Here is a 27,854-nt window from a genome sequence, read left to right on the forward strand (position 1 = left end):
GAAACTTGCAGAGGTTCGTGCGAAGCAGCATCAGGTCAAAACATGGATGAAGTGCAACGGCAGTGCGAAATGTTGGGGCTTTTGGGTCGCTGGGAACGTGGAGCGATAACATTCATTGGGAACTGCTGAGGAGATGTGGGTTCATTGGGACTTGGATTTTTGTGCGGCCAGGGCAGTGGGGAAAACGGAAGCAATGTGGCGTTCTTTGGAAGGCGGACGAACTATGTTGTCAGAGAGAAGCTACGGGGCGGTGTATGACGAGTCGAGATGCGTGGAGAGGTGTGGGGTCATTGTCAACAGTCGGTATGAGTGTGTTTAGTGATATTTCTGGTGCAGCGGCAGAGCTGTTGCAAGTGTGTTGGGTCAGAGGAAGATTGTGGGGAGGTGGAGGCTGGTGGGAACGTCGGACCAGTGGGAATCGGTTGCCGCGGGTTAGGGTTAGTGGGAAATATATCGAAATAACACACAGAGAATGCAGGAGGAACACTGAATGTCAGGGAGAATCCGTAGAAAAAGCACAGCTGATGTTTCGGACCGAAACGCTTCGCCTGGACTAGAGAGGAATGAAGCTGAGGAATAGATGTGAAAGGAGAGGGGAGGCGAGAGAGATACCCAAGACGATAGATGAAACAGAAGAGGACGGATGAAGCAGAGAGTTAGGAAGTTGATAAGTGAAAGCGACAGAAGGACATGGAATAAAAAAAATAATAAGGGGAGATGGGTGGACAAGGAGATAAGATGAGAGAGGGAGCTGCTGAAGGGAAGTGGTGAAAGGTGGGTAGGGTGGCATTACTGGAAGTTTGAGAAATCAATTCTCATGGAAATCAGATTGGAATCTACCCAAACAGACACAACTTAAGTGTCGCCTTATCACGGCCGTGGAAGATGCCATGTTTGGACATATCGAAATGCGAATGGGATGTGTAATCAAACTGAGTAGCCGCTGGAAGATCCCGCTTGTTCTGGCGGACGGAGCGTAGATACTGTTCGAAGCGGTTTCTCTATCTACGTCGGGTCTCACCGATACACAGGAGGCAGCAACAGGAGCACGGAACACAGTATATGACCCCAACAGACTCACAGGTGATGTGCATCGCACATGGAATGAGCGTTTATGTCACTGAGTGGTAGTGACGGATGCAGGTGCAGAGGCAGGTGTAGCCCTTGTTCCTATTAGAAAGATAAGTGCCAGGAGGAAGATCAGTGGTGAGGGACGAATGGACAAGGGAGGCATGTAGAGAATGATCCCTGCCATTAGCAGAAAGAAGGGTAGATTGGGGGGGGGGGAGAAAGAAACGTGTTTCGTAGTAGGATCCAGTTGGAGATGGTGGAAATTTCAGAAAATTGTGTGCGGGATGCGAGGCCGGTGGGGTTGTACGTGTGGGCAAAATGAACTCTATCGCCGGTAGGAAGGCAAGAGGATAGGGTGAAAGCAGATGTGCGTGAAATGGAAGAGATGTGTTTGAGGGCAGAGTTGAACGTAGAGAAAGGGCAGCCCCTTTCTTTGCAAAAGGAGGACATCTCCTTCGTTCTGGACTGAAAAGTCTCATCCTGAGGGTAGATGTGGCCGAGACGGAGGATTTGAGAGAAGGGGAATGGCGGTTTTACAAGCAGAAACGTGGGAGAAGGTATATTCCAGATAGCTGTGAGAGTCCGTTGGTTTATAATACACTTTGGTGGATAAGCTGTCTCCGGAGATGCAGCCAAAGAAGGGAAGTGTCGGATTAGTTGAATTTGTGGGCAGGTTGGAAGTTGCAGGCAAAGTGGATGAAATGGGCGAATTCAGCGCAGGTGCAGGAAGCAGTACGGATGCAGTCGTCAATGTTGTGTAGGAAAAGTGCGTGACGGTAATTGGAATGTGTGTGCGCGGTTAGAGATTGTATCGCTGAGAGAATTGGTCCATGTAGGGGCTTCTGGGTGTTCGCGGAATCAGGGATTAATAGGGCAGCATGGCATCAGTGGTGCATCCTGCTGGGATCTGATGAGATCACTGTGAAAAGTTCATGAGAAGGATTAAAGCCATTGCCATATATCGGTCCTGAACAGGTAGGTGCAGAAGGAGGGATCAATGAGGCCATGTGAGGTCTTTGGGTGTCTGTACAACATCACTGCTGTTCATGATTTCAATGCAAAACCACTGTGGTGATGGGATGGGCAGTGGGTTTTGGTGTGGGAGGTTTTGGGCTCAGGAGGAGGGGCTGTTGGGGAGACATGTGCAACGTTCGCATTATTTCTGTAGCATAGCCGTTCCTTTTATTTCACGATATAAAATCTTGTGGGGAACCCAGGGCTTTTAGAAGTCTGTAACCATCCCATTTCATTTGCTTGCTTACCGTCTGCTTCACTGAAGGATTCTACCGTGTTACTAAGAATCAATTTGGATTTAACAAACCTGTGCAACAGTTTTTCTACCAATACAGCAATTATCCAAGTGAATGCACATGTCATCCATTCTCTGCATTTCTATTTTTCAAGGCACATTCATTCAATTCTTCCGGTTCCGACGGTCCACAAAGAGATCAGAATCGCTTCGTCTACTTTGCTTCTGCCTTTGAAACTTGTATATCACCGCGGTAGATTCCGTCACTTTTCCCATGTTCCAAGGATAATCGATCACTCCCTCCAAGCCTTCCACAGAACTGAAACTCAATAGTTCTTAGCATTTACTTTGGAAGTTTCTTGTTTAATTGGCTATAAAAGTAAATTTAACATAAATAATAACGCTTAATACTGTGATTTGTCTTTCTGAAGTAAAATTGACAGGCAGACGTTAGATCTGACAAAGATACTGTAACATACAAAAAAAAGACATCGTCTTAGCAATAACTGACGCATCACTGCCGGTGTCTGGAATAGCTAGAAGCAGGCTTTTTCCATTCGTCCAATGAGACCACAGGTGATAGGCACTTCTTACCTAGAAAGGTAGAAACATGGAAAACCTACAGCACAATATAAGCCCTTCGAACCACAAAACTGTGCCGTTCATGTCCCTGTCATTGAACTACTTAGCCCACAATTTTTCTGAGCTCCATGTAGACATCCAGGAGTCTCCTGAAAGACCGTATCGCTTCCGTCTCCACCACCGCCGCCTGCAGCCCATTCCACGCACTCAAGACTCTGAGTAAAAAAAAAAACTACCTCCGATACCTCCTCTGTACATACTTCCAGTCACGTAAAAACTATGCCCGATCATGTCTTTTCTCATTCACTTAATTTAACATCCCTCAACAGATTGGAACACCTCCAATTATGGAAGAAGTGGATCAGCTGCACGAACTGCCTTCTGAAACTTTCACACTGCGGAATATAAACATCCATGAATCGACATTGACCGTTGAATTCGCAAAATAATGTGGAAATGCCTTTCCATCATGCAGTTAGCGCTGAGCATTGGGAATGTATTCATAACCTCGCAACGTTGCTGGAAATTTGAATTCAATTTGAATAAATCAATAGACTAAAATCCCTCCTAGTTTGTCTGGGAATTTGGTCCCGCAGAGACATGTGGTTGTATGTTTCTGTTGTCTCACTCGAGATGTTCAGGTGTGTAAACCTACGGCCCGGTCTGTTCCAGACCAACAACGACGTGACCTACAGTCTGGGTTTGCACAGCTGAGTACAGTCTATCATTCCTGATTTTTACACTATATAGTTACTGTTCTATAGATTTGCTAAGTATACTCTCAAAAAAAAAATCTCTGTGTTATGTGTGGTGACAATTAGGCAGCCTGATAATAGATTTTACTTGGAAATTTGAACTGGAATGTCGAGGCTTTGAAGAGTGTGCAAAAGACTTTTACCAGGACATAGGCTATAACAAGAGTCTGGATAAACTTGGGCTATTTTCTTCGGAGGGGAAGAGAAAGAAGGCACAGATTATAAGTTTATGAGAAGCATGGATATGGTAAACAGACAGGATATTTTTCCCAGAGTGGAAATGTCGAACAATAGAGGGCATACATTTAAAGTGAGACGCGGCAATTGCAAAGGAGATATGGGAATAGGTTTCTGTTTTAACACAGACTGTAGATCGTGCCTGGAATACATTGCCTGGGATGGCGGTAGAAGCAGATACATTAGGGATTTTGAAGAGATATTAATATAGGCACAATGTTTACATTACATGCAGTAAGATTTAGCAGAAGTTTTTTTTAAAATTTTTCCACAGAAAGAGAGCACAGAGAGTAATGCCCTGCCGAAGGTAGTTATGGAGGCAAATGCATGCAGAAAAAATTAGGGGCTCTCAGATAAGCACAGGGACGACAGAAGTATGGAAATTTATAGGCTGTGAGTGGGGAGAGGTTCGAGGTTGTTCGGGCGCAGGGGAAGGATTTGGGGGACTGGCGCAAGGAGAGTGCGGGTATCAGCTAGGAGAGTTCGGCAGGAGAGCCGAGTGAGACAGCGTGCAAAGTGCGGGTTGGTGGTGGGAAGCGATGAGAGCACAGAGTCGGCGGAGTTGGGGGGCGAGATCCTGGGCATTGTACTCGTGAGGCAGATACATTCAGAGTTTTAAGAGATTTGCATAGGCACGGAGATGATGGACGGTAATGGGCTGTGCAGTACGGAAGGGTTTGACACTGTTCAGCAGCGAGAGAGTGAGGATATGGTGGGCACAAGATGATCGCGGAATGCGATAAGACGGACAGTAGGCCGGTGGTAGCTGCAAGGGGTGACCCCAGGCGGATAGGTATGCAAGTTGTGCACGCGGATGGGAGCGGTAGGGCGTGGGGACGGTAGAGAGGAGATCGCGGGTTAGGGAGCGAGAAGATAAAGGGAGAGGTATCGAGCGAGGAGAGCGCGGGGGTGGGGGGGGGGGCAATCAGATTCAGTGAGACTGCACTTCATTAGGCTGGAAATGAGAAGGGATATGGACCGCTGTCACAGTGCACTGGGTTCGCGGTGCAGCAGTAATCTTAGGTCTGTGTTCGTTCGTCCAGTAAGACTCATTCGATACAGCGACTGAATAATCAGTCCCGTTTTTCACCGTCACTCTGCATCGTGGAACCGATTATTATTAAATCACACCAGGGCAGTGTCCTATATCGCTGCAGCCCCAGGGTTACCACCAAGGTATTTGTTAATTAAACATCATTACAACGGCATGACTGCCAAGTGTACAGTCCTCAGCCCAAAGTGACAAAAGCGATCCCCTTCCCTGATAATCCTACCCGGGACAGTGGTGTTCCAGAGTGATAATTGTCCGCTATGTAGTTCCGGTCTGTGTAATTCCCCGGTTCCTCTGGGCGAAACCTGCACCAGGACATCCGGCGGAAGCAGGGCCTCTGCACTGCAGACCGAAACGCTCAGCGACGGGACAATCTCTTACGTCAGGGCCCGCTCGGCTGGAGCCGGAGTATATTGGAAATATTTCTGGAGCGCGGCCGTTAAAGGCGACCGTTAAAGGTAAAACCTGGAAATCTGCCTGAGTGTCCCCATCCCGCGGGCGAAAATGTTCACATATTCCGACGTTCAAATATCACTCTCAGTCCAGGTCTGGGTTCCTGGAGAGATCTCAGTTCCTTCTCCCCGGTTTGACTGAACCGATTCTTCGCCAGCCTGAAACAGATAGGAGAATAAAGATGAAATAAACAGATTACACAACAGTGTCAGTAACAGGGGACCGGGGTTAATGTTTCAACAACACTCACAGACAAATATCACCAGAAAACCCGCGGATCCGCAGTTGTTTTTTTTTATCATATTGAATCTTGACACTTACACGATCCGCTCCAGATTCGGGAGTGCTTGTATAAGGCGACGAAGAGCGGGGATAGATCGGTCTGTGAGCCAGTTTGATTCCAGGTTCAGCCGCGTTAGCAATCGGTTTGTAATGATAGCTGAGACGAGATCCTCGACACCAGAATCTGATAGATAGACACCCCCCAGCCTGGAGATGAGAGAGAGTGAGGGTGAAGGACACAGAGAGACAGGAGACGGTATAAATCCCCAGTGTTAATAAGTAACACAATTACTGATCACATTAATGTTCAGTGTCAGTCACCCAGTGACTGTAAACACAATCTCCCACAGCCTGGAGATGAGAGAGAGTGAGGGTGAAGGACACAGAGAGACGGGAGACGGTACAAATCCCCAGTGTTTATCAGTAACACAATTACTGATCACATTAATGTTCAGTGTCAGACACCCAGTGACAGTAAACACAATCTCCCACAGTCTGGTACTTACCACAGTTTCTGTATTTTACACTCCGGTTTCTCCAGAGCCGCTGACACCAGTTTCACTCCTGAATCTCCCAGGTTATTAGCACTCAGGTCCAGATCCGTGAGTAATCGATTTTTAACGAGATCGCTGGCGAGATACTCGGCACCAGAACCTGTGAGACCGACATCACTCAGCCTGGAGATGAGATTGAGTGAGGGTGAAGGACACAGAGAGACAGGAGACGGTACAAATTCCCAGTGTTTATCAGTAACACAATTACTGATCACATTAATGTCCAGTGTCAGACACTCAGTGACTGTAAACACAATCTCCCACAGTCTGGTACTTACCGCAATTTCTGTATTTTACACTCCGGGTTCTCCAGAGCCACAAACACCAGTTTCACTACTGAATCTCCCAGTTTATTACCACTCAGGTTCAGACCAGTTAATGATGGGTTTGTACTGAGAGCGGAGACGAGATCTTCGGCACCACAATCTGTGAGACCGACATTCCCCAACCTGGAGATGAGAGAGAGTGAGGGTGAAGGACACAGAGAGACAGGAGACGGTACAAATCCCCAATGTTAATCAGTAACTCAATTACTGATCACATTAATGTTCAGTGTCAGACACCCAGTGACTGTAAACACCATCTCCCACAGTCTGGTACTTACTCCAGTTTCTGTATTTTACACTCCGGGTTCCTCAGAGCCGCAGACACCAGTTTCACTCCTGAATCTCCCAGCTCATTCCCCCCAAGTCTAAACACAAACAAACAAATTGATGAACAAAGTGAATCAAACCGTGGGTCTGAAGGAATTTCTCTCACTCGGATATTTCAGGAAACATAAAACCCTTCAGTAAATCACTGATCGGAGTTCCCATCACTGTCAATGTCCCTCACTGCCCAGCTCCAGGGTATTCACCGAATGTCAATAATGTAGACTGTCGAAGTGACCCTGTAAATTCCGCATGTTCTGTCCCATTCCCTGACGGTTAGAAAAGTGTTCCTGACGTGAGAGGGGCGGGAGGAGCAGGGTTGAAGGATGGGAAGGAAGTCCCACTGTGAGGACGATTTGTGAATGACTAAAGTGTCGATGTGAGATCCCACCTGAGGCAAAGGAATGTGAAGACTGAAGCTGCAGAAGGACGGGGAATGGGTAGAGTGATCCCACAGAAGGACGAACACGTCCTACAGAAGGAAGAATACGTCCTACAGAAGAAGGAAGGGTGGGGAAGAGATCCCAGAGGAGGATGCCGATGGGAAAAGATAATCTTACAAAACGAGAGGATTCAGAAATAGGTTTTACGGGAGGCGTGGGTCTGAACTGAGGTTCACAATCGGTAAAGGAGGTGCCCGAATGGAATCTGGGTATCTGATAGTCAGCAGTAACAAGGATAGACTGGTGGTGAGAGTTACACAGAGGAAAATGTGGGGGAGCACAATCTCACAATGGTATTTCGTTCCTCCTGACTTGGACAATCTGCTGACGGTCTCTTGTTCCTGACAGGGAAGGGGGTGTGAAGCTCTGTTCCATTCCTGTGATTTACCGCCATTAAACTAATGGCCGTTTTTCGCTGAAGTCACCAACATCCCACAAAACCTTCATATCCCTGCATAATTTCTCACCTGTCCTGTCCTGTATTTCTCAAATTATCTGATTTACTACAATTTTGCTAACTTTGAAACAACACAATTGAACAGTTTCACAGTTCAGATTGAGAGATAAATCAAATTACCTCAACTCCTGGCACTTGTGCAGCCCGGGTCCCAGCCGCTGGATTCCTTCACACTGAATGTGGCATTTCTCCAGGTTGAGGTGTTTTATTGTATCACATACTCCGATGACATGAGACAGGACCGCACAGTCAATTGGGGTCAGTGTCATTCCATGGAATGAAAGTGATTTCACAGATCCCAGTGCGTCCTGAGCCAGTCCACGATTCTGAGACTCAAACAGGTAGTGCAATGTGTTCAGGAGGCTCCTTTTACCAGCTTCACTCTGTGTGATTCCACTCTGGCGTTTAACCTCTTCACTCACCCAGTCAATCACCTGGCAGGTTGTGTGAAGAGGAAATGGACCCAGAAACTCCTCCAGGCCCCGAGCTGTCATTGGGGAGGAGAGACCAGCAACAAAACGGAGAAATACCTCAAATCGCCCATCTGTCGTTTTCTGAGAATTAGTGAGGGATTTCAGAAAATCCCCGGGATGTGGGTTCAGGAATTGTGCGACTGCAGCTACAAACTCTTGGATGGTGAGGTGTGGGAATGTGTACGCCAGGCTCCGGGCAGAATCCTCTCTCTCCAAAAGCTCCATCAGGAACCCGGACAGGAACTGGGAAGGCTGCAGATTGTACTTGATCAAATCTCCATCTGTAAACACAATCTTCCTCTCGGACACTCCTCTGAAGGCCATCTGACCAACCCTGAGTAACACGTCACGGGGATTCTCAATCTCACGGCCGTGGTTTTTCAGGATGTTGTAAATATAGTAGGAGTACAGTTGGGTGATGGTCTTGGGAACTCGCTGAGGGTCCCTGACTCTTTGTGTGAAGAAGGGGCCCAGTGCCAGAGCGAGGATCCAGCAGAAGGAGGGGTTGTAGCTCATGGTGTAAAGGATCTCGTTCTCCTCCACGTGTTTGTAAACAGCTGCCGCCACAGTCTGATCTTCAAAATACCTGATGAAATATTCCTTCCGTTCCTCACCAACAAATCCCAGGATTTCAGCCCAGACACTGATTTCAGCCTTTTCCAATAAATGTAACGCAGTGGGGCGGGAGGTCACCAGCACTGAACACCCTGGGAGCAGCTTGCCCTGGATTAAACTGTACACAATGTCAGACACTTCACACCACCACTCGGGATCTGGGCACTGGTGTTTGGGTTCTGTATCTCTCCGACTGTCAGCAAAATCGATTCTGTGTTTGAATTCATCCAAACCATCGAATATAAACAGCAATCCCTCTGGGTTCTTCCAGACCTTTCTCAGTAAATTCCCAAAGTATGGATACTGATCAAGAATTAGTTCCCTTAGGTTTATTCTGCAGTTAATGTAGTTTAAATCTCGGAATTTGAAACAGAAGACAAAGTGGAATTGTTGGTATATTTTCCCCGTGGCCCAGTCATAAACAATCTTTTGTACCATTGTTGTTTTCCCGATCCCCGGGACTCCAGCCACTGCTGCTGAACTCCCAGAAGTTGATCTTGTGAAGAATCCTTTTATTTTGCCCCGAAAACTATGTGAGTAACTATTCTGAAATAGATGAGCAATGGGAATTTTCTCCAGCTCTCTGCGGAGATGTTTCTGTCTCCACTCCTCGTGGTCTCTGCCTCTTGCCAGCAGCTCATGTTCCACCAGTGTCCGATCTCGAACAGTAGAAATGACCGTGAGCTCAGCGTATCGATCAACCAGCTGGAAAACCTTCACCTTCTCCCTCATCAGGATCGTGTTCACTCTCAGTTTTTCAGTTTGTGTCCGCAGAGTCTCCATGTGTTTCCTTCGAACATCTTAGAACGGACAGAAATAGATTGTCAATGCCTGATCTTATGAACATGGAGCATCCACTTATTTCCCGTAATTAAAAAAAAAACTTGTTAAAGACATTGTTTGGGTGGAATCAGGAGATCAGAGGTAAGAGTGTCTGAAAATGAACGATGTCCCGGAAACATTTCTGATCTGATTCAGATCCGCTGTTAAAGGCTCCACTCTCCCGTCTGTTGGTAGTTTGCAGATCCCCCGGTGTTCCAGCGAGGACCAAGTGCACACGTGATTCTGGAGCGGAGAGTGTTGTGTGGAACGGGTGGTTTCACTGCTTTCACTGCTCAGCTTCTGCTGAACTGTAAAACACCGCAGAGGGTAAGAGTGGGGAGGGGCATTTACTTGCTCTACTGACTTTTACTTCTCCCACAATGGACCCCATGTTCCTGACACTCCTTTAGGATTAAGCTGTCGGTACTGAGTCACAGAAAAGGAACATAATTTCAGTTTCCTTTTCCAGGCTGAGCCAGTCACGATGTGACACACCCCGCACTGGTCTACAGTCTCTAATTCTCTGAGGAGCTGGTACATGAACTTAGGCAATTCACCCACACTGCACCTCTACAATCCCCTCTGCATCGAGGAGCTGGAACATGAACTCAGGCAATAGGCCCCCACCACACCTCTACCATCTCCTTCTCTCTAGAGAACTTGTACATGAATTCAGGGAATAGCCTGATGTTGCCCAGAAGAGCAGGAAACTGAAAAGGATGTCAGCAGTATCAGGGGACTCAATACTCAGGGGGACAGGTAGGCGGTTCTATGGACACAAAAAGGAGATACGTTGCCTCCGAGGTGCCATTGTCCGAAATGTTTCTGGGCACGACCACAATATCCTGAAAAGGATAGGTGAGCAGCCAGAGGTGTAGCACATATTGGAACAAATGGCATAGGAAGAACAAAAAAGGAGGATGCCTGGAAAATAGAAGCTGAGAAGCTGAAACTCAAATTTTCGTATTACGGTCTGTGCCACACGACAGTGAAGATAGGAATTGAACGAGGTGGCAGATAAATGCGTGGCTGGAGAATTGCAGCGGGTGTAGGGATTCAGGTTTTTGGATAATTGGGACAGGCGTGACTTGAACAAAATTGACGTGTTGCACGAATACGAGGGGGTCAAATATTCCTGCGGGCAGATATACTGCGGCTGTTGGGAGTATTTCACTCTAATATGGCAGGGGGATTGGGAAACAGGATGATGGGGCCGAGGATGTTCCAGCAGGTTGACAAGTAGATGATGGGTGTGACATGAATGTGAGGAAGGACAAGCTCATGACTGTGTTCCAATGCAGACAGAGCGAAGAGTTGAATTGCATCAGAGAGACAAAATTCAAAAGGGCGCAGATGCAGAACTGATGGTGTCCTATTAATTGCGCGTAGCATTCGGAACAAGTTGACGAGCTCTTTGTGCAATTATATTTAGAAAAGTATGATGTTGTCGGTGTCACTGAGTCATGGCTGAATGAAGCCCATGGTTGGGATCTTAATTTGTATCCAAAGGACAGGCAGGACCACATAGCTGTTGTGTTTCTATTGGTTCGATATGGAATTACATGTTTAGAAAGAGGTGACTTAGGATCAGAGAATGTTGTATCTTTGTGGGTGAAGATAAGAAATTGCAAGGGTAAAAAAAGCATAATGAGAATCATATACAGGCCTCCAAATAGTAGCCGAGGAGTGGTTGATATATAAAAGGAAGTTGGAAAAAGCATGTAATAAGGGTAATGACACAATTGTAATGAGGACTTCAATATGCAAGGGAAATAGGAAAATCAAGCATACGTAATGTGTCGGATCGCATGAGAGGCAATTTATTGAATGCCTACGACATAGCTTTGTAGAGCAGCTTGAGCTTGGGACTACGCGGGGAGACGCTGTCTTAGACTGGGTGTTGGGTAATAACCCAGACCTTAATAGGGAGCTAAATGCAAAAGGACCTTAGGAGGCAGTGATCATGAAATGATGGAATTCAAACTGCACTTTGAGAGGCAGAAGCATAACTTACATGTGCCAGTATCACAATGGAATAAAGGTAATTACAGAGGCATGAAGAAGGAGCTTTACCAGGTGGATTAGAGAGGATTCTAGTGGGAATAACGGCAGAAAATAGATGCCTGAAGTTTCTGGGACTAGTTCACGAGGTGCAGGATAGATGTGTCCCACAAAGTAAGTTGTTCCCAAACGGCAGGGGTAGGCAACAGTGACTGGTAAAGGACTGCATAAAAGTCAAGGAAAGGGCATATAAGGTAGCAAAAGTGGGTATAAAGTTGGATGAATGGAAAGGTTTTTAAATGCAGCACAAAGCAATTAAAAAAGCTATAAGAAGGGAAAAGATTAGATATGGGGCAGTCAAGCCAATAATATAAAGCAGGATAAAAAAACACATTTCTCAGTTATGTTAAGAGCAAAGGGAGGTGAGAGTTGATATTGGAGCACCGAAAAATGATGATGGTGAGATAGTAATGGGAAACAAATAAATGGCAGATATACGCAATTGCTACTTTGTATATATCTTCCTGTGGAAGACGCTAGCAGTGTGCAGTGCTCCGTAAGTGACAGGCAGTAGAAGTGAGTGCCATTTTTACAAAAGAAAACGTGTTCGTCGTACTGAAAGTTCTTAAGTTGGATAAGTCACCAGGGCCAAATGGACTACATCCCAGAGACCTGAGAGAGATTTGCTGGAGAGATAATGGATGCATTGGTCATGATCCTTCAAAAATCATTTGATTCTGGCATGGTCCCGGAGTACTGGAGGATTGCAAATATCACTCTACTCTTTAGGAAAGGAGGAAGGTGAACGATGGGAAGTTATAGGCCAGTAGCCAAACCTCAGTGGTTAGGAAAGTGTTGGAGTCTCTTATGAAAGTTGAGGTTTGGAGGTACTTGGAGACTAATTACAAAATAATTCAAAGTCAGCATGGTTTCTCTGAAGGGAAATCATGCCTGATCAATCTGTTCTCCGAAGAAGTAAGACGCAAGGTCAACAAAGGAGATGCCCTGCATGTGATCTACTGGGATTTTCAAAAGGCATTTGATTCGGTGCCACGTATGAGACTTCTGAGCAAGATAAAATTATTTTGCGTTACAGAAAAGATATTGGCATGGGTAGCGGAATGGCAGGAGGCAGTGAGTGGGAAGCAAAGGGGCCTTTTCTGGTTGGCTGCCTGTGACTAGTGGTACTCCACAAGGGACGCTATTGGGACTGCAGCATTTGACGTTGTTTGACAATGATTTGAATCATGGAGTTGATGCCTCTGTGGCAAAGTATGCGGATGATACACAGATAGGTGGAGGGATGGTATCAGAATGAGGACAAATTGTAGGAATGGGTTAAAAAGTGGCAGATGGAATATGGTGTTGGGAAATGTATGATAATGTAGGAAAAATAGTGCCGACCATTATCTAAATGGTTCATACATCACAGGTACAGAGGGACCTAGGAGTCCTCCCACAAGATTCCCAGAAGGTTAATTTGCAGGGTGAGTCTGTAGTAATGTAGGCAAATGCAATGTTGGCATTCATTTCAAGGGGAATCGAAGATAAAAGCGAGGAGATAATGCTGAGCCTTTATAAGTATGTAGTCAGGCCGCACGTGGAGTTTTGCCAACTGCTTTGGAGATATACCTCGGAAAAGGTGTGTTGTCATTGGAGAGAGTCCAGAGAGATTTACCAGAATGATCCTGGGAATGAAGGGGTTAACACGTGAGGAGCGTTTTGGCAACTTTGGGCCTGTACTCAGTAGAATTTAGAAGAATGCGGAAGGGGTGGGGGGGGGGGCGGGGTGTCTCTTTGACAACTACCGAATGCTGAAAGGACCAGATAGGGTGGACGTGGAGAGGATGTGCCCTATGGTGGGAGTATCCAACACTCAAAGGTAGAGCCTCAAAATTGAGGGGCGATCCATTAGAACAGGTAAGGAGGATTTTTTGAGCCAGAGTATTGAATCTCTGGAAGGCTCTGTCACAGACTGCAGGGGAGGCCGTGTCCGTGGGTATATTTAAAGTAGAAGGTCCTGATTGGTCAGGTCATCAAAGAATAAGGTGAGAAGGCAGGTGTACGGGATTGCGTGGACCCGGGATCAGCCATGATGGAATGGCGGAGTGGACTCGATGGGCGGATTGGCCTAATTCTGCTCCCATGTCTTGTGGTCTGATGGAGGAATAACAGCAACTCCCGGCTCCACCTTGAATCTGAGCTGTGAGACTTTCCATGCTGGTGCTGGATGTTCCTATTGGAGAGGGTTGGCTACATTTTTGACAGATCTCAGGATATTTGGCAAGGGAATGCCGAGGCTTCTTCGGCAGTTTAAACGGGTGACGACTGAGCAAGCGCGTGAAGGATGGCCTGTGAGAACAGCAAGAGAGTTTAAAAAGCGAGCACATTAATGGAGCGGGCGGTGGAGTAGTGAGACACAGAGTAGGAAAGCTTTGGCTCGAGAGGCTTCGGCGAGCACTGGCTGAGGACGAACTTGCTCCCAGTGAGGGAAGGCCGGGTAAACTCCTTTAATTAATCTAATTAGCTTAGGAGTAGGTAATGGAGGCAACAGTTAGGGCAGTCGGGTGCTCCGTTTACAGTGTGGGAAGTCAGGGTGAGTACGGTTGTCCCTGATGACTACACCTGTGAAAGGTGCATCCAGCTGCAGCTCCTCACAAACCGAGTTAGGGAACTCGAACTGGTGCTGGAGGAACTTCGGATCATTCGTGAGGCAGAGGCAAAAATAGACAGGTGTTTCAGGGAGATAGACACCCCTAAAAGTCAGTAGACAGTTAACTGTGTGACTGTCAGGATAGGAAAGGGGAATAGACAGAATGAGCAGAGCACCCCTGTGGCCGTTCCCGTCAATAATAATTACACCGTTTTGGATACTGTTGGTGGGGACGACCTACCAGGGACAAGCGGCAGTGGTCCCGACTCTGGCACCGAGACTGGACCCTCAGCTCAGAAGGGAAGGAGAGAAAAGAGGAGATCAGTAGTGGTAGGGGACTGGATAGTTAGGGGGACAGATAAGATGTTCTGTGAGAGAGATCAAGAATCCTGGTTGGTCTTTTACCTCTCTGGTGCCAGGGTCAGCGGTGTCTCGGATCGAGTTCTCAGTATTCTCAAGAGGGAGGGTGAGTAGTCAGATATCGTTGTCCAAGTAGGGACCAATGATGTGGATAGGAAAGAAAGAGGTGGTCCTGCAAAGAGACTTTAGGGATTTAGGTGCAAAGTTAAAGGACATGACTTCCAGGTTTGAAATCTTAGTATTGCTACCCGTGCCACTTGCTAGTGAGGCTAGAAATAGAAAGACAGTGGAGCTAAATACGTGGCTAAGGAGTTGGTGGAGGAGGAAGGGGTTCATGAGTCTGGAAAACTGGGCCTTGTTCCACGGAAGGTGGGACCTGTTCCGAAGGGACGGGTTGCACCTGAACTGGAGGGGGACGAACATCCGTCCGGCAAGGTTTTCTAGTGCTGCTCCGGGGGGTTTAAACTAGATTTTCAGGGAGAGGGGAACCAGAGTGCAAGAAGAGATGGTGAAGTGGAGGAGGACAATGGTCATGCGAGAACTGCAAGTATAGTGCATGGAGGCTTTGAGGAAAGAGAAGCAGAATAAAGGGTGTAAAGGTAGTGAGATAGAAAGGCTGAAGTGTGTTTACTTCAACGCAAGAAGCATCAGGAGCAAAGGTGATGAACTGGGAGCTGGGATACATAAGTGTAATTATGATGTAGAGACCATTACAGAGACTTTGCTGGCACCAGGGTAAGGTTGAATTCTCAATATTCCTGGATTTCAGTGCTTTAAAAGGGATAGAGAGGGAGTAGAAGGGAAGGAGGGGTGGCATTACTGGTCAGGGATACAATTACAGCTGCAGAAAGGGTGAGCAATATAGCAGGTTCCTCATTTTGAGTCAGTATGGGTGGAAGACAGAAACAGGAAGGGAGCAGTTACTCTATTGGGAGTATTCTATAGGCCCCCTGGTAGCAGTAAAGATACCGAGGAGCAGATTGGGAGGAGAGTATGGAAAGGTGCAAAATAGCAGAGTTGTTATCATGGGTGACTTTAACTTCCCTAATATTGATTGACACCTGATTTGTTCCAAGGGTTTAGACGGGGCAGAGTTTATTAAGTGTGTCCAAGACGGAGTCCTGTCACAGTATGTTGACAGGCCAACTAGGGGGTATGCCATACTAGATCTAGTATTAGATAACGAACAGAGTCAGGTCACAGATCTCTCAGTGGGTGAGCATCTGGAGCACAGTGATCACCGCTCCCAGGCCTTTAACGTTATCGTGGAAAAGGATAGAATCAGAGAGGACAGGAATTTTTTTATTTGGCGAAGGGCAAGTTATGAGGCTATAAGTCTAGAACTTGTGGGTGCAAATTGGGATGATGTTTTTGCAGGGAAATGTACTATGGACATGTGGTCAGTGTTTCGGGATCTCTTGCAGGATGTTAGGGATAAATTTGGTCCGGTGAGGAAGACAAATAATGGTAGGGTGAAGGAACCATGTGTAGTAAGTGAGGTGGAAAATCTAGTCATGTGCAAGAAGGTAGCATACATGAGGTTTAGGAACCAAGGATCAGATGGGTCTATTGAGGAATATAAAAGAAAAGAGCTGAAGAAGGGGCTGAGAAGAGCAAGAAGGAGGAATGAGAAGGTATGGCGAGTAGAGTAAAGTAAAACCCCAGGGCATTCTTCAATTTTGTGAAATACAAAAGGATGACAGGAGTGAAGGAAGGACCAATTAGAGATAAAGGTGAGAGGATTTTCCTGGAGGCTGTAGAAGTGAGCGAGGTCCTCAATGAATACTTCTCTTCGGTATTCACCAATGAGAGGAAACTTGATGACAGTGAGGACAATATCAGTGAAGTTGATGTTCTGGAGCATATCGATATTACGGGAGAGGAGGTGTTGGAGTTGTTAAAATACATCAGGACGGATAAGTCCTCGGGGCCTGACGGAATATTCTCCAGGCTGCTCGGTGACGCGAGGGAAGAGTTTGCTGAACCTCCGGCTAGGATCTTTATGTCCTCGTTGTCCACGGGACTGGTACTGGAGGATTTGAGGGAGGCGAATGTTATCCACTTGTTCACAAAATGTAGTAGGCATAGTTTGGGTACTTCTAGACCAGTGAGCCTTACGTCTGTGATGGGAAAGCTGTTGGAAAAGATTCTTAGAGATAGGATCAATGGGCATTTAGAGAATCACGGCCTGACCAGGGAGAGTCAGCATGGCTTTGTGAAGGGTAGATCGTGCCTAACAAGCCTGATGGAGTTTTTTGAGGAGGTGACCAGGCATATAAATGAAGGTAGAACAGTGGATGTGATCTACATGGATTTTAGTAAGGCGTTTGACAAGGTTCCACATGGTAGGCTTATTCAGAAAGTCAGAAGACATGGGATCCAGGGAAGTTTGGCCAGGTGGATTCAGAATTGGCTGACCTGCAGAAGGCAGAGGGTCGTGGTGGAGGGAGTACATTCCGATTGGAGGGTTGTGACTAGTGGTGTTCCACAAGGATCGGTTCTGGGACCTCTACTTCTCGTCATTTTTATTAATGACCTGGATGTCGGGATAGAAGGGTGGGTTGGCAAGTTTGCAGACGACACAAATGTTGGTGGTGTTGTGGATAGTGTAGAAGATTGTCGAAGGTTGCAAAGAAAAAATTGATAGCATTCAGAAGTGGGCTGAGACGTGGCAGATGGAGTCCAACCCGGAGAAGTGTGAGGTGGTACACTTTGGAAGGACAATCTCCAAGGCTGACTAGAAAGTAAATGGCTGGATACGTGGTCGTGTGGAGGAGCAGAGGGATCTGGGGGTACAAGTCCGCAGATCCCTGAAAGTTGCTTCACAGGTAAATAGGGTAGTTAAGAAAGATTTCATAGGTCGAGGGATAGAGTTTAAGAGTCACGGGGTAATGATGCAGCTCTATAAAACTCTAGTTAGGCCACATTTGGAGTACTGTGTCCAGTTCTGGTCGCCTCACTATAGGAAAGATGTGGAAGCATTGGAAAGCGTACAGAAGAGAATTACCAGGATGCTGCCTGGTTTACAGATTATGATCAGAGATTAAGGGAGCTAGGGCTTTACTCTTTGGAGAGAAGGAGCATGAGAGGAGACATGATAGAGGTGTACAAGATATTAAGAGGAATAGACAGAGTGGACAGCTAGCGCCTCTCCCCCAGGGCACCACTGCTCTGTACATGAGGACATGGTTTTAAGGTACGGGGAGGGAAGTTCAAAGGGGATATTAGAGGAAGGTTTTTCACTCAGAGAGTTGTTGGTGCGTGGAATGCACTGCCTGAGTTAATGGTGGATACAGATACACTAGTGAAATTTAAGCGACGGCTAGACAGGAGGAATTTAAGGTGAAGGGTTATATGGAAGGCAGGGTTTAAGGGTTGGCACAACATTGTGTGCCGAACGGCCTGACTGTGGTATACTATGCTATGTTCTATGCTTCCTCTCTGACCGATGGCAATGTGTGATTTCTCCAGGTGCACAGCCGAAGACCGGACGGTAAAAGGTGTTCTGAAAAATGCAAGTGGTTACCCGTCTACCTGCCACAGCAACAGAGTGTCTCCCAAACTCTACGAGTCTCAAAGCAGGCCACTAAAGACAGGTTTTCAGACTCCCAGAGTGAAATAAATACTTTGAGATTTCCTTTCCATCGCTTACCTTTCAGATGCTTGGGCACTTCAGATAAACACCGCTCAGTGTCCATGTAGGGGAACTGGCCGTCACCTGTTCAAACAGATTAACCTGCATGAAGTCTGTTCTGTGTTATACTGTAAATTCAACAGCTTTTACATCTGTAACACACAGTGTATTGTTCACCGTACCTCGCTCCCGTATTTCCTCCAATATTCTGCTCAGCTTCGGTAAATGGTGATGTAATTTCACAAAGGATTCCCACATCACCTTCCGGGCCCCGGAGCCCTTCTCCATCACCAGATCCAGGAGGAGTTTGGAAGCGCCCGCTCGTTTTCCCTTCTCCGCGAGCTCAGTCACGCTCTGTAATGAACAGTGGGGAATATATTGAGGAGCGCAGGGATGGGTACAAATTTACCATGAACATGGACTGACCCAGCACTGTCTGCTCGCCACAGATCACTAACAGCCATTGAAGTGTTCATAGCGGGGGAAAGATTTTAAAATAAGCGAACGGGGGGTAGTCAGGAGTTCCTGCACTCCACAGGAGGTGGGGTAATTATCCACTTGACGAGTTTTAAGCGGAGCACACATAGCGTGAGTCAGCCAGTATTGAGTGGGGAGTAGAGGCTTTGCGTCAGAGAGGGTTCAGTGAGGAGCGGCGGATCCTTTAGGTAGCTTTTGGGTAACATTTTACCTTTATGATTAGAACAGTGGAAATGCCAGCCAGTATAGTGAAATGCTCTTCCTGCAGGGTGCAGCAAGACAGGGAGGCCCCGATAACTACTCCTTTAGGAAGTGCATCCAGCTGCAGCTTCTTACAGTCTGTGCTCAGGAGTTGGAACTGGAGCTGGATGAACCCGGGATCACTCGGGATGCTGAGAGGTTGACTGACAGGCTGTACCGGGAGGGAGCTAAGCCAAAGGCGCAAGACACAGGGAACTGTGACGTAAGGAGGGGGAAGGGAACAGGACACGGAACTGGGTGACGTCAGGAGGAAGAATGGAACAGGCAGCCACTGCAGGAAACTCCTCTGTAACAGGTATACAGCTTTCTGTTTCGGCGCATGGCCTAGCAGAGGAAAGACACGACGATTCTGCCTTTGGCTCTGAGTTTGGCTTTGTGACTGAGAAGGGATGAGAAGTGGTGAGCTGCACTGACAGGGGGACTTCAATAGTTAGGAGAAAAGACTAGCGATTCTACTTACGAGAACAAGGCTTTTGGATGCTGTCTTGCCAATGTCAGCATCGAGTCTGACACATTCTTAAAGGCAGGATGAGCTGCCAGAGCTCGTGGTCCACCTGGGCACCAGTGACAAGAGTAGGAAGTGTGATGAGGTTCTGCAAAGTTAGCTCATGGGGTTTAGATGCTAAGCTAAATGTCAGGACCTCCAGGGCTGTGTTGTCAGGATTGCTACCCGAAACACGTGCGAGTGAGGCCTGAAATAGCACGATAATACTGTCTAATGTGTGGCTGATAAGATGGTGTATTATGGGGGGCTTCAGATATTTGGATGATTGGGCTCACTTCCAAGGAAGATGGTACATGGAGATACGTGATCGTTTTGTATCTAAACTAGTGGGGGACTGAAAACCCTACGGGAAGGGTTGCTACCGCGGCATAGGGATGGGGGAGGTGTTAAACTAGTTGCAGGGGGATAAAGAACCAGAGTGGATAATGGAGTGACTGTGTGGAAAATACGCTGTTAAGCCGACTTGCAGAGTGAGGACAATAAATGATGAACATGGTGAAACTAAAGTTCCGAGTTGCGTATTGTTTCAATGCAAGGAGTATCGTAGGAAAGGCAGTTGTGCTTAGAGCATGCATCAGCACACTGCATTACAGCAATGTAACCGTTAATGCGATTTGCTAGGAAGAGGCACAAGACTGTCTGTTCGGCATTCCAGCGTTCTGTTGCGTTTGACGTGATTCAATAGAGCAGGATGAATTAAAGAAGGAGAGCTAACACAACTAGTCATATAATGTCCCTGCATTGCTCAGACAGGATAACTGGAGGGCTTATCTACTGACTGCATGGGTGCAACTGAACAATAAGAAAGGGATGGGGTTATATTTTCGAGCACCCAACAGTCAATGGTCTTTAGAGGATCAATTTTGTAGAGAGATCACGGACAGTCACAATAAACACATGATGGTAGATCATTATAACTTTCCATTTATTGACTGGGACACCCATATTGTAAAGAGCTGTATGCGATACTGCTGGTCAAATGAGTTCAAGGAAGTTTCTGTAATCAGTGTATTGAGGTCATAACGATAGACAGCGCATACTGGAATTCTATTAGGGAACAAGACAGGGCAGGTGTGTGCAGGTAGATACTTTGGATGTGGTGCTATTAGTTTTAACATCATTATGGAACAGGGTAGGTCTGGTCTTCGGGTTAAGAATGTAAATTGGAGAAAGGCCAATTTTTTGGGGATAAGTTGTTTACAGGTACAGACGTGCTTGGTAAGTGTGAGACCTCCAAAACTGAAAATTTGAGAATACAGAGTTCGAATGAACGAATAACCACAAGTACGGAGTCTGACTGTTCCTGCCAGAATAAAAGGCAAGGGTAACATATTTGGGGAACCTTGGCTTTTGTGAGATATTCAGGCCCTGAGCGCATCACAAGCATAGGCTCGAAGGATCAAATGAGGTACACTATGAATAAAGAAATACAATAGTTACAAAAGGAGGAAATCAAGAGAGTTAAGGTACAGCATAAGTTTGCTCTAACAGAAAATGAAAAGAGAATCCCAAACTCTTCATCAAATATATTCAGAACAAAAGTATACCGACGGGCAAAATTGGTCCTCTTGAAGTTCAGAGTGGGATTTAATGTATGATGCTGAAAGGGGAGGAGAAGATGTAAATAGATTTATTATTTTGCATTTACAGAGTGGCATGCAAAGTTTGGACACCCCTGGTCACAATTTCTGTTACTGTGAATAGTTAAGTGCATGAAAGATAAAGTGCTCTCCAAAAGTCATAAAATTTAAAGAAGAATGGGTAAAAAATCACCCAAATAAAGCGTTTACATGCTGTGCTGCTTGCCAAAACGGGTGCTAGTAAGCAAAGACCGTGCAGGGTGCCCGAACAAATGTTATCTGTCATATATATCATATCTCAACACTCTGGATGGTAATGTGGTAAAGAGGGTCAGCAAATCTGTGGATGACACCAAAGTAGGGACAGCGAGGAAGATTATCAAAGCTTCCAGCGGGACTTGGAACAGTTGGAATAGGGTTGACTAAAATTGTCAGATAGTATTTCATCAGGACAAGTTTGAGGTGTTGCACTTTTTGAGGAGAAACCACGATAACACTAAGACCGTTATTGGCAGGGCATTGAACAGTGCGGTAAAACCAAGACATCAGGGAATAGAGATCCACAATTTCTTGAAAGTGCTGTTAAAGGTAGATAGCGTTGTAAAGCTTTAAGGACATAGGTCTTCGTAAATCAAAGTTTTGAATACAGAAATTGGGATAGAGTCAGATTTAATTCAGCTGTTAGGGAGGGTTTAAACTAATTTGGCGGGGAGGGGGTGTTCGGAACCAGTGTTAGGGTTGAGAATGGGGAAAACAGAGATGATAGAAAGGACAGGCAGGAGATAAGGACAATCAGAGCCAGTGGCATGAGTTACAGGGTAATAGACGCGTTGTGCAGTTACAACAGAGAGCAGCAAATGCTCGACTGAAAGTGTGACATTTGAATGCACACCACATACGAAATAAAATGGACTATTTTGAAATTCAGCTGCAGATTTGCAAGTATGACATTGTGGCCATCTCTGAAACATGGCTGCAATTGGGAGCTGAAAGTCCAAGGATATGTGGTATATGGGAACGATTGGATAGTAGGTGGCGGGGTTGAGTGGCCCTGTACATATGAAATGTTATTAAATCATTAAGAAGGTTTGAGATAGGATCCGACGGTGTAGAGACTCTACGGGATGAGTTAAGAAATAGCAAGGGTAAAAGGACCCAAATGACAGTTGTATACTGACTTCGAAACAGCGGCCGGGATGTGGATTACAAATTACAGCAGGAGATAGAAAAGGCGTGTCAGAAGGGTAATGTCACGATAAACGCTGGAGATTTTAAATGGCAGTGGATTGGAAACATCAGGCCACTACTGGAAATCAAAAGAGAGAATTTGTAGATTGTCTAAGGGGTGGCATTTTAGAACTGCTTGCTGTTGAGCCCACTTGAGGTTCGGCTGTGCTGGATTGGGTATTGTGCAATGATCGGGATGTGAAAAGAGAGCTTAAGGTTAAGGAACCCTTAGCGTTCGGTGGTCAGAATGTGTGCGAGTTCACTTTGAAATTTGAGAAGGAGAATTTAAATTCCATTCTGTCGGTATTTCAGTGGAATAAAGGAAATTGCAATGGCATGAAAGGAGAACTGGGTAAAATTGACAGGAAAGAGACTGTAGCAGGAAGGACAGCAGAGCTGCAGTGGCTGGGGTTTCCGCGAAAAATGAGGGAAGGGCAAGACAGATATATTCCAAACTAGAAGATTTTTATCAAAGGGAGGAAGGACTCTACCGTGGCTGACAAGTGAAGTCAGAGCCAAAGTAAAAGCAAAAGAAAGGGCATACAAGGAAACCAGAGCACGTGGGAAGATAGAGGGCTCTGAAGTTTAAAAAAAATGCAGAAGAAAACTAAGGAGTTATTTGGCAGGAAAAGATGAATTATGAAAGAAAGCTGGCGACTAATGTCAATGAAGATACTAAAAGTTTTCCTTAAGTATATAACGTTTAAAGAGAGCTGAGGGTAGATATGGGACCAATAGAAAATGACGTTGGAAATACTGTAATGAGAGACGCTGAGATGGCACTGGAACTGAATGCATTTTTTGCAACAGTCTTCACAGTGGAAGACATCTGCAGTATACTGGACATTCAAGAGTGTGAGGGAAGTGAAGAATGTGCCAGGAAAATTACGACTGATAAGCTGCTCAGGAAACTTAATGGACTTTGGGTGGATAAATCCCTTGGACCTGATGGAATGCACCCTCGGGTTCTCAAGGAAGTAGCTGCAGACATTGCTGAGGCATTAATAATGATCTTTCAATAGTTGGTAGAGTCTGACATTGACCTGATGACTGGAAAATTGCAAATGTTATTCCTCTATTTAAGGAGAGTGGGAAACAGCAGAAAGGAAACTATAGACATATTAGCCTGATATCAGTGGTTGGGAGGTTTTTTGGAATCGATTGTTAGGGATGAGATAACGGAGTAGCTGCAGGCAAAAGGAAAAGTTAAGTCAGTGAGACTAGATGGGCCAGAGAGCCTGTTGCTGTACGTATAGTTCAATGATTATAACTAGTTCGACGTATGAGAGGGTCACTGTTGATTATACCTGGGGTAATCCCTGGTGATCTGCAACGGGTTCGCACTTCACTGGCAGGCTCCGTGAGGTTTCAATTTCCGCCTACAGCTGGGAACTGGCAGTGAGGAGCAGATAGCAAATTCTGGAATTCGGTACATGTGTGGTAATGTTGAAAAAGAAGTTTGGATTGAAATTGTCGATTGTCTCATGTGGAATGTCGGGTTCGGTACCGTCTGGGTGGCAATAGGTGAATGCTCTCCAGTACCACAAGGACCACCGGAAAGCTGTTTCTTTGTAATTCTGTGTTAGATGCAGATGCTTGTAATATTTCCAGTGATACTGATTTTGCACTTTTCAATGTTAATAGCATATGTGGTGGTAGTTACATATACATAGTGGAACAGTCACAAGGATCAGAACTATGAGGCATGTTGGGATATTAACCAACAAAACGGTTCAGCAGTTTAACAGAGACGATATTCAATACTGTCTGGTCAATTGATGACGGGGTTTAAGGTAGACTCGAGAAATGAGCTGAGAAATTAATCGCTATTTATTTGATTTGTGGGAAACCTACTGGTCATCAAGAGAATACAGACGAATGAATGACACTGAAAGTCGAGTATTGGGAACAAGATGTGATATCAGATGGAGTGGTGTAAATTGGTTCTCTGTCCACTTGCAATGTCCGTCAAGTGTCACACACTAAAGTCACCTGTCAATCATTCTCTGTATCCTAACCTGCCCAAAACTGAATGTGTTCAGAAAACTGGTCAGAGGCTTCTAGAGGTTTCATCAAACGAAAACTCTTTTCTTGATGTTGACCACAAGCATTGCAGGATTTTTATTTCCAAGGGGTAGGGCTGCCGTTACCCCGGTTCTGTCGGTCTATGATAAATTCAATAGAATCTACACTCAGTCTATTTCCCTCCCACTTACGTGATACTCTGGTCCGGTGAAGTGATCCTCGCCCATTAACATGAAGCCGACTCCCTCCACACCCTCCTCAATCGCCTGCTCCAGTCGCTCCTTGTAGAATTTCGTCAACCGGAACAGGTGGTGATCCTCACAATTTGACAGGAAGGCGGAGATTGCGGAGTTCAGATCTGTTGTCCGTCACAGAACATAAAATAGTAGAGTATACTATGAGTATGCGGACACGATGCCAATTTAAACCAATCCCATCTTCAGGAACCTGGTGAATATCCCTTCGTTCCCGGCCTACGTATGTGTTCAAACGCCTCTCAGATACTGCTGAGTATCTGTTTTCAGTCCCTCCCTCGGCAGCTCACTTAAGACACCGATCACTCTCTGTGGAAAACACGCATCCCTGATCACTTTTAAACTTCCCCTTCCCACCTTAGAACCTTTCTGTCTGTATTTACATCATACACGGCGCACGGTGAAACAGTGATGCTGGTCGCAGACCTTCACCCAGAAGAACGCTCCTCCAGTCCAGACTCGATTTTATGAGACCGAAACAACATTCAAATCAACGTACAAAGTCTCAGCTTAATATTCCTCAACCGGAACTCTCGATTTCCCTCTATAGGCGCTGCCTGACCTGCTGAGCACCTCCACCATTGTGTGCGTTGCCCTCTCTACTTACCCACTTGTTTTACTTTAATCTTATTCGCCAAGGACGTTCATTGCCTCGGTAGCCCCCTCAGATTCCCTGTTTAAAATTTCTCCTGTTCATTCTCTCCCACACCCAGCCCGTTCTCCCACAATATACCGTTTCTTAACTCGGCCACAGAAAACAGATACCTGGAAACTCCTCTCACCTCCATTGTGCAACAACCCGAAACTGGTGAGAATTCGCCACAGGCCTTACAAAAGAGAAAACAACATCTGTTTCTCTCACTGGCTGTCGGAGGCATTTCCCACACCAAGGCGTACCAAATACTGACGGAAATTCAGTCTGTTCTCTGGACTGTTACTTTGCCCGTTGTTGCATTCCCCTGCGAGTTTCACCCACACCCACTGTTCTTTCAGGAGCTCCTTCTCCTTTCACTCAGGTGAAGATTTGCACGGTGAGCGGAGTGTTCGACTATTCCCTTGTTAGGTCCCTGCGCTGGACCTGGTGAATTGTTCCATTGCTGAAGGCCGCTTTACCAGTAGGATCAATGACCCCGTTTGTTGACACTTTTCTGTGCCACTTTAGCGGCCGAGCTTATTCCTCTGAACCATTAATGATTTGACTACACGTGTACCGTGATGACAGCGTTTTAATGAAAAAGAGCGCAGTGAACATACCTGTGTCCATTCTGACTCTGACTGACGTTGTTTGACAGTCGTCTGCTTGACTGCCTTCCGAGTGGAAAAAAGCACCACCTACTGGCGATGATCTGAATTACACAAATAAAAGGGAGTGTGTCAATTACGCTGCCCTTCATAATTTAAAACACTTCTGTAAGGTCGTTGCTCAGTTTCCTACATTCCAGGGAGTAAAGCATGATGAGTGGCATCATCTCCCCAGCACTGAAGCCTTCTGGCCCGGGCAACATACTCGCAAATCTTCTCTGCATCATTTCCACTTGAACCAAACCTTTTCAAACATAGTGGCTAGAACTATACTTTGTACTGCAAGCACAGTCTCATCAACGACTTATACAACGGCCCCATTGTGGTTAACATAACTATTTTCAGTTGGAACGACCCGATTTCAATCTTTGAAAGTTTTTGATAGTTTGTAAGTTCTCACCGTGATCACATGGGTGATCCGGTTTCAACCCAGTTTTAAGACGCGCAGGTGGGCAGCTTGTAAATTGTCCTGTGACAAGACTAGGAATAATTCGGGAAACTTAATGGGCAGCGCGACTCGAGGTATTTCAAAAAATAGTGTCCCAACTTCTGCACCCATATGCTGATTGTTGGAGGACGGCGTGATAAACACCTCTTCACAGCCACATGTCGCCCCACAGTCTTAAGAAGTACCGTCAGGCTCGTTAGTTGGTCATTGTAAATTGTCCTATAATAAGTCTAGGATCAATTTGTAGGACTTAATGGGCAGCGTGGTTCGCTGTTTCTCAACAAAATTAAATTTAATAAAGTCACAACTCCGGCAGTCAGTACCCTGACTGTTGAAGGACGGAGTAATAAACACCTATTCACCATCCCGTGTCGCCGCATTGAGCGAACTGTGCACTTAAACTCCTCGGTTCATCTGGTCTCTGACAATCTCAGACCATGAGCTGCTGGTGGCAATATTCAGAATCAAACTGAAGAGCGCCAGGAAAACCAATCTACCAGCATAGTATGATGTTAGACAATAGACAATAGACAATAGGTGCAGAAGTAGACCATTCGGCCCCTCGAGTCTGCACCGCCATTCTGAGATCATGTCTGATCATTCACTATCGATACCTAGTCCCTGCCTTGTCCCCATATCCCTTGATTCCCCTATCCATCAGATATCTATCCAGCTCCTTCTTGAAAGCATCCAGAGAATTGGCCTCCACCGTCTTCCGAGGCAGTGCATCACACACCTCCACAACTCTCTGGGAGAAGAAGCTCTTCCTCAACTCTGTTTTAAATAACTGACCTCTTATTCTCAATCCATGTCCTCTGGTACTGGACTCTCCCAACATCTGGAACATATTTCCTGCCTCAATCCTATCAATTCATTTAATTATCTTAAACGTTTCAATCAGATCCCCTCTCAATCTCCTCAATTCCAGTGTGTACAAGCCCAATCTCTCCAATCTCTCTGCGTAAGACAGCCCTGCCATCCCAGGAATCAACCTAGTGAATCTACACTGCACTTCCTCAATTTTCAGAATGTCCTTCCTCAAACCTGGAGACCAAAACTGTACACAGTATTCCAGGTGTGGTCTCACCAGGGCCCTGTACAAATGCAAAAGGACATCCTTGCTCTTGTACTCAATTCCCCTTGTAATAAAGGCCAACATTCCATTTGCCCTCTTCACTGCCTGTTGCACTTGCTCATTCATCTTCATTGACTGATGAACTAGGACTCCGAGGTCTCTTTGCATTTCTCCCTTACCTAACTCTACACCGTTCAGACAATACTCTGCCCTCTTGTTCCTGCTTCCAAAGTGGACAACTTCACATTTATTCACATTGAATGACATCTGCCACGTATCTGCCCACTCACCCAACCTATCCAAGTCTCCCTGTATTCTCCTAACGTCCTCTTCGCATATCACACTGCCACCCAGTTTA

At 46.1% G+C, this 27,854-nt stretch overlaps 1 protein-coding gene across 1 annotated transcript; it reads right to left on the reverse strand.

The window, feature by feature from the left end:
* Positions 1–5,453: 5,453 nt before the first annotated feature.
* LOC132388296 (NACHT, LRR and PYD domains-containing protein 3-like) lies at positions 5,454–26,176 on the reverse strand. The gene is made up of 9 exons (XM_059960633.1): positions 26,107–26,176; positions 24,609–24,775; positions 18,525–18,696; positions 18,361–18,426; positions 7,905–9,672; positions 6,839–6,925; positions 6,513–6,683; positions 5,720–5,887; positions 5,454–5,556 (listed from the first exon to the last, which is right to left on the reverse strand). Exons 1-9 carry the CDS (start codon positions 26,174–26,176, stop codon positions 5,454–5,456), a joined length of 2,772 nt encoding a protein of 923 aa, XP_059816616.1.
* Positions 26,177–27,854: the final 1,678 nt, after the last annotated feature.

Source organism: Hypanus sabinus, unplaced genomic scaffold (genome assembly GCF_030144855.1).
Source record: "Hypanus sabinus isolate sHypSab1 unplaced genomic scaffold, sHypSab1.hap1 scaffold_294, whole genome shotgun sequence".
NCBI lineage: Eukaryota > Metazoa > Chordata > Chondrichthyes > Myliobatiformes > Dasyatidae > Hypanus > Hypanus sabinus.